The 15,244-nt window shown below is 37.4% G+C and overlaps 3 protein-coding genes across 4 annotated transcripts; all 3 read right to left on the reverse strand.

The window, feature by feature from the left end:
• Positions 1 to 480: 480 nt before the first annotated feature.
• LOC125187590 (elongation factor Tu, chloroplastic-like) lies at positions 481 to 2,264 on the reverse strand. The gene has a single exon (XM_048084216.2). The coding sequence runs from the start codon at positions 2,152 to 2,154 to the stop codon at positions 730 to 732; it is 1,425 nt and encodes a 474-aa protein (XP_047940173.2). The 5' UTR covers positions 2,155 to 2,264; the 3' UTR covers positions 481 to 729.
• A 1,016-nt stretch (positions 2,265 to 3,280) lies between these two features.
• Positions 3,281 to 7,276, reverse strand: LOC125186838 (putative serine/threonine-protein kinase WNK3). Its single transcript, XM_048083301.2, has 9 exons — positions 6,818 to 7,276; positions 6,623 to 6,660; positions 6,274 to 6,501; positions 5,948 to 6,171; positions 5,721 to 5,878; positions 4,968 to 5,139; positions 4,760 to 4,897; positions 3,818 to 4,663; positions 3,281 to 3,673 (listed from the first exon to the last, which is right to left on the reverse strand). Exons 1-8 carry the CDS (start codon positions 6,905 to 6,907, stop codon positions 3,888 to 3,890), a joined length of 1,824 nt encoding a protein of 607 aa, XP_047939258.1. The 5' UTR covers positions 6,908 to 7,276; the 3' UTR covers positions 3,281 to 3,673; positions 3,818 to 3,887.
• A 1,003-nt stretch (positions 7,277 to 8,279) lies between these two features.
• LOC125186839 (large ribosomal subunit protein bL19cz-like) lies at positions 8,280 to 11,002 on the reverse strand. Of its 2 annotated transcripts, none has more exons than XM_048083305.2 (6): positions 10,863 to 11,002; positions 10,565 to 10,761; positions 9,932 to 10,072; positions 9,746 to 9,832; positions 9,479 to 9,612; positions 8,280 to 8,870 (listed from the first exon to the last, which is right to left on the reverse strand). In XM_048083305.2, exons 2-6 carry the CDS (start codon positions 10,736 to 10,738, stop codon positions 8,765 to 8,767), a joined length of 642 nt encoding a protein of 213 aa, XP_047939262.1. In that variant the 5' UTR covers positions 10,739 to 10,761; positions 10,863 to 11,002; the 3' UTR covers positions 8,280 to 8,764. The 2 variants fall into 2 exon arrangements, with proteins under 2 accessions (XP_047939262.1, XP_047939260.1); XM_048083303.2 differs by having other exon boundaries at positions 9,932 to 10,174; positions 10,863 to 11,001.
• Positions 11,003 to 15,244: the final 4,242 nt, after the last annotated feature.

Below are 15,244 nucleotides of genomic sequence, written 5' to 3' on the forward strand. Positions count from 1 at the left end.
AATCAAACAAGACTGATCAAAATAAGTTTCTTATAACCTTAGTTTAATGTATGTTAACAAGAAAAGAAAATTTTGATCAAGCTGCCATCACCAAGCAATGTTCTCTAAGCTAAAAAAACCATACACTTAAAACACAACCAAACAAAGATTGATCATACACTAAAAACACAACCAAACACTAAAAACCATACCCTAAACACAACCAAAAGTAGCCCAAATGCAATTTAATAATTCAAGTAGCAATCAAACAAAGATTGATCAAAAGAAGTTCCTTATAACCTTAGTTTAATGTCTGAAACAAGAATAGAAACATTTGATTAAGCTGTCATCACCAAGCAATGATTTTTTGAGCAAAAAACTAACAATACACTAAAAAAACACACCAAAAAGTAGCCCAAAACACCTTCATATCCATATACAACAATTGATTAAAGCAATTTCATCACCAGAGGCATCATAACAACAATCCAAGAATCCACAAAAATCAAATTTGATCAAGTAATCTTATAACCTTAGCTTAATGGCAAAAAAACAAGAATAGAAACATTTGATCAAGCTGTCATCACCAAGCAATGTTCTCTTGAGCTAAAAAACTAACATCAATACACTAAAAACACAACCAAAATTAGCCCAAAACACCTCCACATCCATATACCACAACTGATCAAATCAAGTTCCATCACCAAAACCAAATCTTCATACACCCCTCTCCTCACCAAAACCTCACCTTCACTCGAGGATGGTCTGAATGACGCCGGCTCCCACAGTCTTCCCGCCTTCCCTGATCGCGAATCTCATCCCCTGCTCACAGGCAATGGGGGTGATCAGCTCCACCTCCATCTTCACCCGGTCACCCGGCATCACCATCTTCGACTCCTCATCCTTGTCGTTCATGATCGTGTTCACCTTCCCGGTCACATCCGTGGTCCTCATGTAGAACTGAGGCCGGTATCCTGCAAAGAACGGCGAATGCCTCCCACCCTCCTCCTTCTTCAGCACGTACACAACCGCAAGGAACTTCTTGTGAGGAGTAATCGTCCCCGGCTTCGCCAACACCATCCCCCTCTGGATGTCGATCTTCTGAATTCCTCTGAGGAGAAGCCCCACATTGTCTCCGGCCATGGCATCGTCGAGGGTCTTCTGGAACATTTCGACACCGGTGACGGTTGTGGACCGGGTTTCTCGCAATCCAACGAGGTCGACGGTGTCTCCGGTTTTAACCGTGCCTCTCTCGACTCTTCCCGTGGCGACGGTGCCTCGTCCGGTGATGGAGAAGACGTCTTCGACCGCCATTAGGAAGGGGAGATCGACCTGGCGCTGGGGGATTGGGATGTAATTGTCGACTTCTTCCATCAATTGGTAGATTTTGTCGACCCATTCGTTATCCCCCTTTTTGAGGCCGGGGGTGGAGGTTAGGGCTTCGAGGGCGAGGAGGGCGGAGCCGGAGACGATGGGGATGTCGTCTCCGGGGAATTCGTGGGAGGAGAGGAGGTCACGGACCTCCAATTCGACGAGCTGGAGGAGCTCCTCGTCGTCGACTTGGTCTTGTTTGTTGAGGAAAACGACGACGGAGGGGACGCCGACTTGTTTAGCTAAAAGGATGTGTTCCTTGGTCTGAGGCATGGGGCCGTCGGCGCCGGAGACGACGAGGATGGCGCCGTCCATCTGGGCGGCGCCGGTGATCATGTTCTTGACGTAGTCGGCGTGGCCGGGGCAGTCGACGTGGGCGTAGTGGCGGTTTTCGGTCTCGTATTCAACGGTGGCGGTGTTGATGGTGATGCCGCGGGCGCGCTCCTCGGGGGCGGCGTCGATTTCGTCGTATTTTTTGGGGGCGGAGCCGCCGACGGAGGCGAGAGCCATGGTGAGGGCGGCGGTGAGGGTGGTCTTGCCGTGGTCGACGTGGCCGATGGTGCCGATGTTGACGTGGGGCTTTTTGCGCTCGAATTTGCCGCGGGCGGCGCGGATGGAGGGGAGGCGGCGGCGGAGGGGGAGGGGGGAGGGGGAGGGGGAGGGGTGGAGGAAGAGGGTGGCGGAGGAGGGGGTGAAGGAGGAGGAGAGGGGGATTTTGTTGGTAGGGTTTGGGGAGGTGTGGGAGGGGAGGTAGGAGAGCTTGGAGGCGGCGGTGGAGGCGGTGGAGGCGGTGAGGGAGGCCATTTTTGGTGGTGGAGGGAGGGATTTGGGGAATTGGGGGAGAGGATAGGGATTTAGATTTGAGAGGGAGGAGGGGATATGGTGAGGGAGTGAGGGAGTGGCGAAGAAAAGAGGGCCGTTCGTCTAACTCTATCCGTCTCTACTGATAACATGACTATAAAATCGAGCTGCGTATGGGGTTTCTGTGCTACTGCCCTCACATCGTGACACGTGTACGGCTGCGATGCTGAGTTATCTTATTCATTCTAATTACTGATACGGGGTATAATCTATTATGTGTGAGATTAATTGTCTCAATTCCAGTTATGGAATATGGTGTAGGTGAGATTATGCTAACATTTTTAATTTTGTGAATTAAAGCGTTAACATGTTTTAACATGGTTATCAAACGTTGCATAACTGTAGAGTGGAGGGGATTTATTTAGGTAATTAGTGTATAGAACTATCGAAGAATAAGCGTGGATTTGAAAGAAATTATTGTGGTTTGCGTTAAGGAAAGGGATTGGATTGAAAGGAAACTGATTCAGAGTGAGGCCAAGAAAATTGAGTTTGTATTTGGGCCACGTTAACAAATTCGGTCCACTCTTTTCTTCAAAATAATTTATCGAATAAAAATTGAATTATAAATGATTCAAATTGGGAGTAATTTATTTTAAAAAGAATCGACGCCAAAAATGTGACTAAAATGAGTAAATGACAGTAAAATGAGTTGCGATTAGGATCAATTATCATTCACATGATCACATCTTAATGAAAGAAAACCATTATTAATGGCCAACATCATAGAATTCTACATTTGAAATGTTCAAATCATCATAAAAAGAATACCCACGAGTCTTTTTGCAGGCTATAATTGAAATTTTTCTAAGAACTATACGAGGTTGAAATTATACCTATGCAAAAAAATATCAAACCTAAGCCTATAAACTGACTTTTTAAAAAAAAAATTAAGGTTGTACAATTAATCAATCAAGGAAGGATGAGACTAAACTGAAAATGCCGAAAATTCAGGCTATAAGCTATGATCAACCAAGTACTTAATGGCAAAATTCTGCTTATGAGCTACTCAAAGTGAGTCAGAGACATAATTTTCTCAGAGAAACAGTCAATTAAGTACTAGTAATTATAATTAGATATGAAACACCCAGAAACAAAGCTGAGATGTTAAAAACACGTAATAATCACATACTTATTCTGTGTACAAATGATTTCATGTCTAAAATCCATCAGCAATCAAACATATTAAGGTGTACAATATACCACACTAACAGCCTCCATGCACTATGAAGCATAAACATAAACATAAACATAGCTCACAAAACCAAAAAAACACAGGCTTTCTAATATCGAAAGCCCTCGTGTTGGATATAAAAAACCATGAATCTGTACAGGTATACCTTATAGGAAAACTAGAAGGGCCTATTGACTGAAGAAAACGGGTGAAAGAGTTTCAAACATTTTACCAGATTAGACAGCTTGATCACTAGGCATTATGACATCCTCACTTTCAACGAGCTCCCTGCTGCAAGTCGAACAAGCATACATACAGTTATGATACTGTTAAATCATATATCAGAATCAATATGATGTATGATCAGATATCTTTCACTGTTGAAGTAGCATCTGGAAAAGGGAACGTGAAAATGCCCTTCAACAAGCAACTGACCTTTTGTTTCAACGCTGGTGTTAGAAGAGTAAGACTTGAAGTTGTCATCAAGGAAGATCAATCCAACAATTCAGTCTTCAAGTGGAGTCCCTCTGTAATGAAAGTTATGTTCTGATCTGTTCTGGTTGCATATTCTGAGAATTCTCATACGGATCTCCTCGGGAAGTTCATTTAGAATCTCTGTAATTGCTACTTCATGCTTCTTCTTAAGTTCTTCTAGCTCCTTCTGCTGATCATCCAGCATATGCTCAAGCTTCTCGATAATGTCCTTTATGTCATCCGACTCATTTCCAGTTGAAATTGTATTATCTCCCAAAGATGGTGACTCGTCATCTGATACATCATCATGATGACCATGGTTAACATCAACAGATCGTAAATTAGTCACATGCCTGAGAGGGGAACCTTCATATGAACTAATGTTATCCCTATGACCAACAGGAGATTGATTATTTTCATCAGACCAACTGTCTCTAGAGAGATTTGATTCTGGCAGCAACAAGTTAGAAGGGCCAGGATGTGGAGAGTTTTCAGCACTATCTTTTGGTGAGTCATGCCAATACTTGCGTCCGGATGGAAGTCTTTCCATAACAATTGCATTGGACGAATCAGTGGTTGCTGGAGAAGCAGGCCTAGAAGCACTTTCTTCTAAAGTTGCTTTATTTCTGCCAGATAATTCTCTTGGTGCCCAATCAGGAATATGGGACTGAATTTCAGAATCAATCATTGCAGCAACAACTGAGACATCATGGTCGGTCAAAGCCAGCTCTTCAACCATTTCACTAGCGACGTCAGTCGAGGTATCCACCTCAATATCAAATGGGAAGTGAATGTTCCGAATATGACCTGAGCTAATAAAGAAAATAAGATTGATTATATCCATGCCAGAACACTTTCTTGCTCTAAACAAGTATTGGACAAAGAAATGTAAGAAACAAGAACCTGATGAATCCACTATGCGAAGTTTCAAGAATATTGTGTTTTGGTCTTTTCTTTGCCCCTGCACCACGAAATCGAGACTGCCCTCAAACAGGGTGTCTTCGTGGTGATTTTCAGCATCAAAATGGTTGGCATTATCACCTGTACATATAGTCAGTATTGAAGGAAGGTGATTTAATGCAAACAATGAACAAAGAAATGCAAACTTTACTTGAAGATTGGTGTAGAGAGCGAGATATCCCAGAATCCTCATCCGATAGTAGAAATGGGTCCATCAATAGTTGTTTGGCTGACATTCGATCAGAAACTTTCGCAATGCATTTCTCTATGAACATCCGGACATCAGGATCCTTTACTTTAACAAGTGACGCTGGCTTGATTCCCTTTAACAAGCAGAAAATTGATAAAAGATCAGTTATACGAGGCTAAAACATACTATTAATCAACTAACCTCTATATACATCAGAAACTGCGATATTCAATTATAAATCTAGAAAGAGTTAATCAGCTCCTTCAATTGTCATAGTTTATGCAATAATATTATTTAAAAAAATATGTACCAGATAAAAAAAAATGATCAACTGTAAAGGATACTACTTCTAAGAGTAATCAGAATGAGATGGACAAATTATGTACATAAGTACATATTGTACACATGGGTAGATCTCACAGCCAAACAAACTCAAAGAAATCCTACCAATAATGCATCATTCCAGAGATTACAAGTACACTGGATAATTTGATACAAATGTAGGACAATATGTTATTAATTGAAGTGCATAATAATCCATCTGTTTCATCACCGTCAGCTTTACATGATTCTCATCTCTTTCTTTGTCATGGTGAGTTATCCAAAGTTGCCAGTAACTTTTTTGGGAGATAACTATGTCATTCCCAATTTCTCATTCAAAACAGTTCCTAGAGAAAGCGGATATAGAAAAGAAAGAATTAATGAATAACTTACAGAAGTCACTTTCTTATATATCTGTGCAGCATTGGTACATTCAACATATGGATACTCAAGGGTCACTAGCTCCAGCAAGCACATACCAAAGGCATATATATCAACAAGCTCGTTATAATTCTCCTCATAAAGCTCTGGTGCCATGAATTCAGGTGTACCTAGAATAATATCAAACTCCAATAAGAAAAGTGATTAACGAAAAGAGAAATAACAATATCGATACTTACCAATTACACTGTGAGCAGCACGAGCTTGCTCAAGAATAGCAGCCAACCCCAGATCGCCAATTTTCACCTCTCCTTGATTTCCATTCACAAAAATGTTATCACACTTCAGGTCACGATGAATTACAGGAGGATCATGACTATGAAGATACAGAAGCCCCTCTAGGATTTGTCTGGACCATTTCTTCAACGCCCTTACATCAACATGCTTATGTTTCTTCCTATACCTACACAAACAGCCAGGCGCATAAGCATATTCCTTTGAAAATCTCTAAATCCATAACCACAAAACAAATAAACAAACAAAACCAGTAAAGATATTGACATACTGTCGTAGATTCCCAGATGTGAAAATTTCAGTAATGAAGTTGATATGCTCGTTCACGGTATCAATCCATGAGTTGTAGAATTTGATAATGTTTTTATGCTTAAGTGTCTTAAGCAAGTGCACTTCAGAATACAGCCGCTCCAAATCCACCGAGTTTCGCAAGAGATCAGAGACCTTGACCTGATTCCATGCCACCTCAATTCCTTCCAATTCATCAAATGCTCTATAGCTATATTGCATGCATCAAATTAAGGATCAACACAGACCACTATCTGTACTCAAATACTGTAAATGCATAAAATTGTAGCCAAAACTGAAAATTTAGAACTATATTAATCAGATTAGGATACACTTTTTTGAAAGCTCCTTTACCAAGCACTTCCTTATACTGCAAAAATATGTACCACAAATGATAACCAAGGATTAGTAATCCAAACACTTGCGAAATCAAGCACATATCACAAAAACAAAACTCATTTCTGACAATAACTCAAAAAAATCAACAACAAAAAAAAAATCAGATAAAACTGTAGAATTATACGAACCCGACCGTAGCGACCGGATGGATCAACCTCAACGAATTCCGGTTCGGTGTCACATTCGTCAGGATCAGCCTCCGACGGCGAATCTACCATTCTCTCACTCAATCAAATAACACGATTCAAATAAATTCAGAAACAAAACCTACTCAGATTTCAGATCTGCAGATAAAAATAAGCGAGGTTGCGGCGAGATTCAACTAATCCTAATCGAATAAAAACAACACAGGAAGCCTTAATTGCGGCTGTGGATTATTTTTTTCCCAAAAAGAGAAACTACAGCAATAATATCGTGTATGAATTTCAATTTGACGAAAATTCAATCGAATTCATAAAAATGGCTCCACAGATTACGCAAACGTCGTCGTTGCTTTCGTCGCAAGGTTATACGATGATTTGGGAATCGGTCGGAGAGAGGTAAGCTTAATTACTGGTTCGAGCTGCAGACTGTTTCTTCTCCTTTATATATTTTTTTTATTTATTGTTCAAAGTTAACTTCTTTTTAATTTGACTAGCGAATATATTCCAAAATTAAAATTTGTAATGCCGACTCTTGGCATGCATATATCCAAGCATCAAATTAGGAGTATATCATTATTATTAAATAAATATTGGGAATGTGGAGAAAAGATTTGTTCATAAATCTTGTGATTGTATTGTTTTATCATAAAAATGAAAAGTTTGTTTATATGTGTAAGAAATGGCTAAGCAAAAAAGAAAAGTTCAATTTTTTCTCACTCATCATTTTGAAGTTTTCTTTTTTATTATTAGTATTTTGGAATTAAAATGCAAATGTCAATATCTGGATGTATGTAGAAAGTCAATGATGTTGCTTTAGGAGAGGACACTATAGAGTTTGGCATGTTGTGAATATTTAAGCCTATTTTTTTGGAGGAATCATATACAAGTTGAAAACATCCATATTTGGTGGGGTTTTAAGAGCATTGAGAAGACAGCATCGTGTTCATGATAAATGTTGGGTAACTAGCAATGCAGATAACTGTTTAAGTTAAATACTACTACTAGTACTCTTAATGTATTCAACTTGTTATGTTTTTTATAGAAAACAAATTTGAGGGAAAAAATTATGTTCAACTATATCGACAACTTGAAGGTTAATATCCTTTACTATTCTATTATCATCTGAAGCTACATAATTTAACTAATATAGTTAATTCCAATTGAACTACTAAACGGATCCTAAATAGGGGACAACGATACTGGGATAAAAAGATGGTTTTCTTGTGTGTTTTGCTAAAAAGGCAAATGGGGTGATGATATATGGCTATAAATGCATTGGCATAAATCTCTAGGTACATGGTATATAACTTTAGACAAGGCAGTCAAAAATCAACTTAACAACATCAAGAAATGCGTGTTCAAACATATCTTCAAACTCGTGAACAATCTCTTTTGTTTTTCAAGAATTCATGAAGCCATCACCAAATTCACATATTAAAGACAAATCTCCCAAAAACAAGGTTTCGGTAATTTTCATATCATCAAAGGAACAAAATCATAAACCGACAAATCTCAAAAATCATCAACAGTGTAGAACAGATTCGATTCTACTTCTAGCACTCATCAACAACGATATGGGAACATTTCCATAAATAGAACAAAAAGAAGAAAACATGACAGCTCAAGCATGATTGAAGCATATTTGATGAATGACAACTACACAAGTGTGGCACTTATGTTGTAGATGATTCCATAAGCTTCATCTTTCTGAGTCTAGAATCAGGACTGTTGAAAACATTTTGCTAGCTAAGCTTCCACTTCCTTTTTCCTCTCTCTCACTCTCTCCATAAACATTGGTTCCCCATTGTTGACTACCAGCAACCAAATGTATACATAACTTTTTATTAGTTTTAAAATCATTCTGATCAAAAGTGTGGCCACCACCAGCACATAGTCATCACTTTTCCCCTATCCACTAGCCAAAGCAGGAATTTAATGCTTCCTAAGTGGATTCATTTTATCTCTAAGATAATAAAGCTTGGCCCTCCTCACTCTCTTCTTGTCCAACACTGTTATCTCCTTTATGTTTGGAGAGTACCTGTCATTTTACAGCCCAATTAGTAACAAACTTTTTCAAGTCACAAGAAAAATTGGATTCAGTAACAATCACATATGCTTGAGGCAAAAGTCTGTTATATGCATTTGAGATGTTTCTGAGGCATTGATGCCCCACAATGAATTTCAAAGAAAGCTGCAAACTCATACAAGGGAAATGAGCAGGAAACAATGTGAAGGTGGTGCAAACAGAGAGCAGAGGTGGTTAGCTTATTTGAGTACCTAGTCCTACATATATTACAAAAGTCAAATGGCATTTGAGCCAATATGACTTCAATAATTCGAATAAATAGAGTGGCGTTCATATCATCTAGACAATGTCCTTCAAAAAAAAGGGAAACAGTCCATGACCATGTACAATTCAAGGTTTAGTGAAAATACAGTTCACTTTGGCTATAATTTATGGTCTAGTATTAGGAATGATGGGCCCATCGGGAAACACAATGACTGACAATTCAATATACCGATACTAAATTTGAGCTAAAATGCAGCACAACATGCCAAGACACACATAAAAGAGGTATGGCTTTCATAATACAGTATAGATTGCACTCATTGAAGTACTCAAGCTGGAAGGAATAGTATACTCACAGAGGGAAGAGATTTTCAATGCCAACACCTCCTACGAGCCTTCTAATCCTGAAAGTAGTATTTAAACCAGCATTGCGCATAGCTATAACGATGCCTTTTATAACTGAAACGCGCCGCTTATTCTCAGGTACTACCTGTCAAAACAAGACCATGTGAGTTCAAATAAGTAAGAATTTTGGAAATTAAGATGCAACAAAGTTGGCAACAAATAGCAACAGAAATAAAACAACCAATTTATTTTGACTTTTCCAGGAAAAGAATCAGTACCACTTTCAGCTGGATGATGTAACCAGGCTTGATCTCTGGTATCTCTCTGTTTGATTTTACTTCCTCAACTGCTTCTTTATCAATTATCTGTAGTTGGCTTGAAGTAAGTAACAAACTCAGAATTCAATGATAATACCCAACTATATGATGAAGAAAGTAGATGAAATGTGAACGGAAAAAACGTGCCTGCATTATATGCCTTGCAGTTTTGTCAAGCCTCTTAAATTTTATGCGTGGAGGCAGTTCAGATGCAGCGGGAACATTCTCAGGAGTAGATCCTGAAGTTGAAAATTTCCTAGTTGGCAAATTGAATACCGCAGAAGCTGACTGGTTTCCGAAGATGAGGCCTTTGTTAGATGGAAACATTGAAGCTATACTACAACTTTCAGAGGATGCCGGTGAGACAACTTTAGTGCCAAATTCATTATTCTGAACCAGAAAAATAGTGCCTTAGCAAGGACTAAAAAAGAAAAACCCATCCACAATGATATGAGAAGAAAATGAAACTAGTAAACTGTGTTAAGAAGAGAAAATTCTAGTAATTCTTAACTTAAACAATGAAACAAGCTAAAAGATGCAAGCAAAAAACCAATCTACACTACTAGAATTAGATAAATCATAGTGATTCGGCTGAACTTCAAATCTAACTTCATAACTGAAGGTTTCAGCTAATAAAAATTCAATAAAGATAATACCCTACAAAAAACAGTGTATGCTGCTTGAATTGCTACGAACACACATTTCAGCAAATTAACGACACTTCCAATCCAGTGAATCAGCAAACATCAGAAAAAAAAAAGAGAAACAAAATTGCTATACCAAAAGAAATGCTGCGCTTGAAGAAGCACGCTCAGAACTGAACCCCGAGCACCGATTAATCGAGCATCCCAAATATCTCGATTCAGTAGATGCGACTTTGCTCAGCTCAACATTTTTCAGCGAATTAATGGTTTGCTTCGTAACCAGCCGAAATTTGCCATACAGCGATTGCATTTCGAACCCTCCGATCAAAAAACCTGGAGTTAATGAGGAAAAGGGGGTAAATCAGAGTCCATTTCGCAATCTGTAACAACGATTGATACACAAATTGGGGGGGAATTATCGCTAAATTAGTGACCTGTGGAGTGAGAGTGAGGATGGAATCAGACGTGATTGCAAAACCCTAGTTAGGCAGCAAGGAGGTTTTGATATCAGAATAGAGATTTAGCATAATGGTCCTTGAGGTTTTCTGAACTTTCTAAACTGTCCATGCGGTCAATCGAGCCAACTCATTCCAGTTCGAGTCAACTCACTTGAGTTGTCTATTTGGATTAGTACAACTTTTTGAGGGTTCTAAATCTTCAATCATAACCCAAAAATTTTGGATTTATAAATATACTCGTTAGGCTAAAAAAGAGTAAAAGTTCTTCGTTTTAAGGAAAATGACTATTTTTTTAATGATATGAGATTTTATATAATTTTATTTTGAATGACACGAGATTTTATATAACTTTATTTTGTAGATTAAATAAAAAATAAAGTAGGTAAAATAGAACACAGCAGAGATAAATGAATGTAAAAAACAATTTTCTATCTAGTTAACTCACGTATCAAATGAATTTGGATTGGATCCTGATTTATAAAAAAGTTTTGCTTCGGTCCTTCATCAGCGTTTAATTGATGAGGCTCCAAGCTGTACTTGTGTTGGGCTGGGCTGACCCACTTGATTAGTAATATTGGAAATTGCGAGTTTGATCGGAAGTTGAACAAGCTTCAGTGATATTTGCGTCAATTCTCACTTTAAATAATAAGCTCGGTCTACAAAAATTATTCTCATTTTTTTCATTTGGTGCCAATAAAACTAGTCTCTATCCAATGTGGTGATCTAATTTACATTAAAATTCTTTAATAATTTTCTTCTATCTCTCTTATTCTCTTTAGTTTTGCTTTAAATTTTGTACAGTCTACAGTCTACTATAAGATTATTTTTTATGGATGGGTGTGTAATATAATTAGCATAGCTTGAATTTTATTTTTTGAATTTGTTGCTAACTGTCATGACCGGCCATTTTTCGGCCGAGTTGTAGTATTTAATTACCAAATTTGACCTATTAAAATCAAACTATTCTTTATATCATGAAAAAAAAATCTGTAGCTTAGTATGTGTATAATGTATTTGATGAAAATAAATAAAAAAATATGTGTCACACACAATTTTCGAACTATAAGTAGACCGTGTTAAGAAAAAAATAGAAGAAGATGTGTATAGGGTGATGCTAATCTGACAACGCAATTTAACATGACAATATACCATCAATAACATCCGTTAGATATTATGATCGAATGGCTCCATTGCCTGCCATGTGGATGGCGAATTTATTTATAAAAAATTATGTTTCCAGCGTGAAAGGGCAGATTAGGAACTACAATCTCAGCGGCTATTTTGTGTCCTCAATTCATGTTATTTTCCTATTTTTCTCACTCCTCAATTCACATAAGATCTTTACAAAATCATCATCTTCTTCGTCTCTCTTAAATCATGCATAACAATCTCCTAGTTAAAAAAACTATTATCGTCTATCCATGGCGAATTGTAGTCCGACAGTCATGGAGATGAGTACTTTTGTGGAAGGTGAGTAATTTTATTATTTTCAGCCAATTAATTGCAAGAGAAAGATTAATCATATTATACTTGTTGAAGATAGATAGTGATTTCGTTGATATGAGTAATTTAGTGGAAGGTGAGTAATTATTTAATAGTACTTTCATTCAACCAATTATAAGAGAATATTAATCAGATTATATTTTGTTGAAGATGATGAATTTCGTGGAGATGTATAATTTTGTCGAAGCAATTCGTTAATTTTCAATGTCTTCGTTCAATGAATTGTGGAAATCGTCATTCCAGCGTGAATAGGTTTCTGATTTCTAGTTTTTCGCCATTGAAGCCACTCTGTTATGCTCGTTCTACGGTTCAGTTTTAATTTAATTTTTTTTCTAGGTTTTGTTGTCTTACAAATTATAATCACAGATTGCTTGGTCGTGTAATGTATATCGCATTATATAGACGGAGTATTTGCATTGTTGTACATGAGTGATTTAATTTCATTTTACACAAAAGATGTGTTAATCATTGTAGCAATTTTATGTTGTCACCAATAAGATAGTGGAAGATTATGATGTAGTTGCAGTTCAAACAACGAAAAGTGGTGAAGATGGACAACAATGCAGTTCAAACAACAAAAGTGGTGAAGACGGACAATAGTTCTGCCTAGCCTTTAATGTCAATTAAAGAGAAGGCTATGAAGCTGCTAAGCAAACTTTTGCGTAGGTGTGCGAAATGTCGGGAACCGTGTCCTATTACTCTAGGAATTGCGACTAACAAAAAGAAAATAGAGGCACTAGTTATTCATCATAATTTATATGTTTGCTTTGTTTTAGTTGTTGTTCGTTTCGGATTGTCCAGTCACACTCACTTGACTGCAATGCTATTTATTGGATATTGCATTTTACTTCTATATGGTTTGCATATTATAGATTTCATTATATTGTCTCGTTCCAAATCAAATTGTGTTTTTTGTTTGTGGACATATATGACTCTCAGATTGCAGATTAATCCCTTGGATATTGCTTGCTACTAAATTAAGATTTGCATACTACATGACTACCACACTTCACTCAATTGTATTGTTGTAGATAATATGATTATCAGATTGCTGCAAATTAATCCCTTGGATATTGCTTGCTACTAAATTAAGATTTGCTTACTACATGACTACCACACTTCACACAATTGTATTGTCGTAGATAATGTGATTACCAGATTGCACTGCATTGCGTTTAGTATTGCTTTATCATGAGAGAATGTTTGCATGTTAATCCCTTGGATATTGCTTGCTACTAAATCAAATTGTGTTTTTTGTTTGCGGACACATATGACTCCTAGATTGCAGATTAATCCCTTGGATATTGCTTGCTACTAAATTAAGATTTGCATACTACATGACCACCACACTTTACTCAATTGTATTGTCGTAGATAATGTGATTACCAAATTGCACTGCATTGCGTTTAGTATTGCTTTATCATGAGAGAATGTTTGCATGTTAATCCCTTGGATATTGCTTGCTACTAATCAAATTGTGTTTTTTGTTTGCGGACACATATGACTCCCATATTGCAGATTAATCCCTTGGATATTGCTTGCTACTAAATTAAGATTTGCATAACTACCACACTTCACTCAATTGTATTGCATACTACATGACTACATGACTACCACACTTCACTCAATTTAATTGCATCACATTTGCATGTTAATTTATAATTTAGTGCTTAGTAGTACCAAGGATTTAAACTAATTAGTGCTTGAAGTTGTTTATACTCAAATCAGAATTCGTATCGCAATTTGCTTGCGTATGTCAGAATTTGTTACAAGAGTTTTTTTTGCTTGTCAATGTGTCAGAATTTGCTTACCATTATAAATCATTCCTTATGCGTGTTTAACATTCAATGTCTATACCAAAACAAAAAATAGTGATCCAAAAACCACTCAATGTATACACCAAAAGAAACCAACACTCATCAACCATCAAGAGTTAGTTTACTCAAAAGTTTTTTAACAAAAAATATTGACGTCCATTCTCCTAACACTATATTATTCACCATTCAAGGTCTGGGGTACTATGCAACCAAATTTTCAACATCAACAGATCCCTTCTTTGCGCTCTTCAAAGTGGCGTGTTGACGTACTCATTGCGTCATCCACAAACTTATTTTGACCATCTACAGATTTCCTTCGAGAGCCCTCCTCTTCTACGGTGATCATTTTGAGCTTCTACAAATTTCCTTCGAGAGTCCTGTCTTGCACAACGAAAACCATTACACTTATCACGTAACAAGCACATACCCAACCATTAGTAAGAAAATTATACACATGCTCGTTGACACACATTTTCAATGCTTCATTAAAGCGAAAATTAAAGGAGCAATTAATAAGCTTGAACAAGCAATTCTAACAAACTAAACAAGCAATTCTAACACTCCGATCAAGCAACTCGTTTATCAAGCAATTCTAACACTCCGAATAAGCAATTCTACCATGCTGAACAAGCAATACGTTTATCAAGCAATTCCACCGGCAGACAATTCGAAATAGCTAAATAATAATGTATTAACAAGCACATTTTAAGTCTTGGTAAACAACTTAAACACATGCCTTTTGACCCACATTTTCAATGCTTATCAAGCAGTTCTAACTCACTAAACGAGCAATACTTGATGGGGTTTGGAGCCCCTTGCACAGCGGAAGACATGTACAAAACAAATAAATCAGATAAGGATCTATTTGACCGATTATGCGATTAATCAATTCACATGTTAAACAGATAATTGCATGCTAGAACGCAAATAATTCATGCTTAATGAATATAAATCCTAAACATGAATACTACGGTTTAGGGTTACCGATTTGATTCTCCAAAGAATCGTCGATTGCTCGCGCCTTCTCCACGTGATGAT

Source organism: Salvia hispanica, chromosome 5, assembly GCF_029641045.1.
Source record: "Salvia hispanica isolate PSC_SH4W2 chromosome 5, Shi_PSC_v1, whole genome shotgun sequence".
NCBI lineage: Eukaryota > Viridiplantae > Streptophyta > Magnoliopsida > Lamiales > Lamiaceae > Salvia > Salvia hispanica.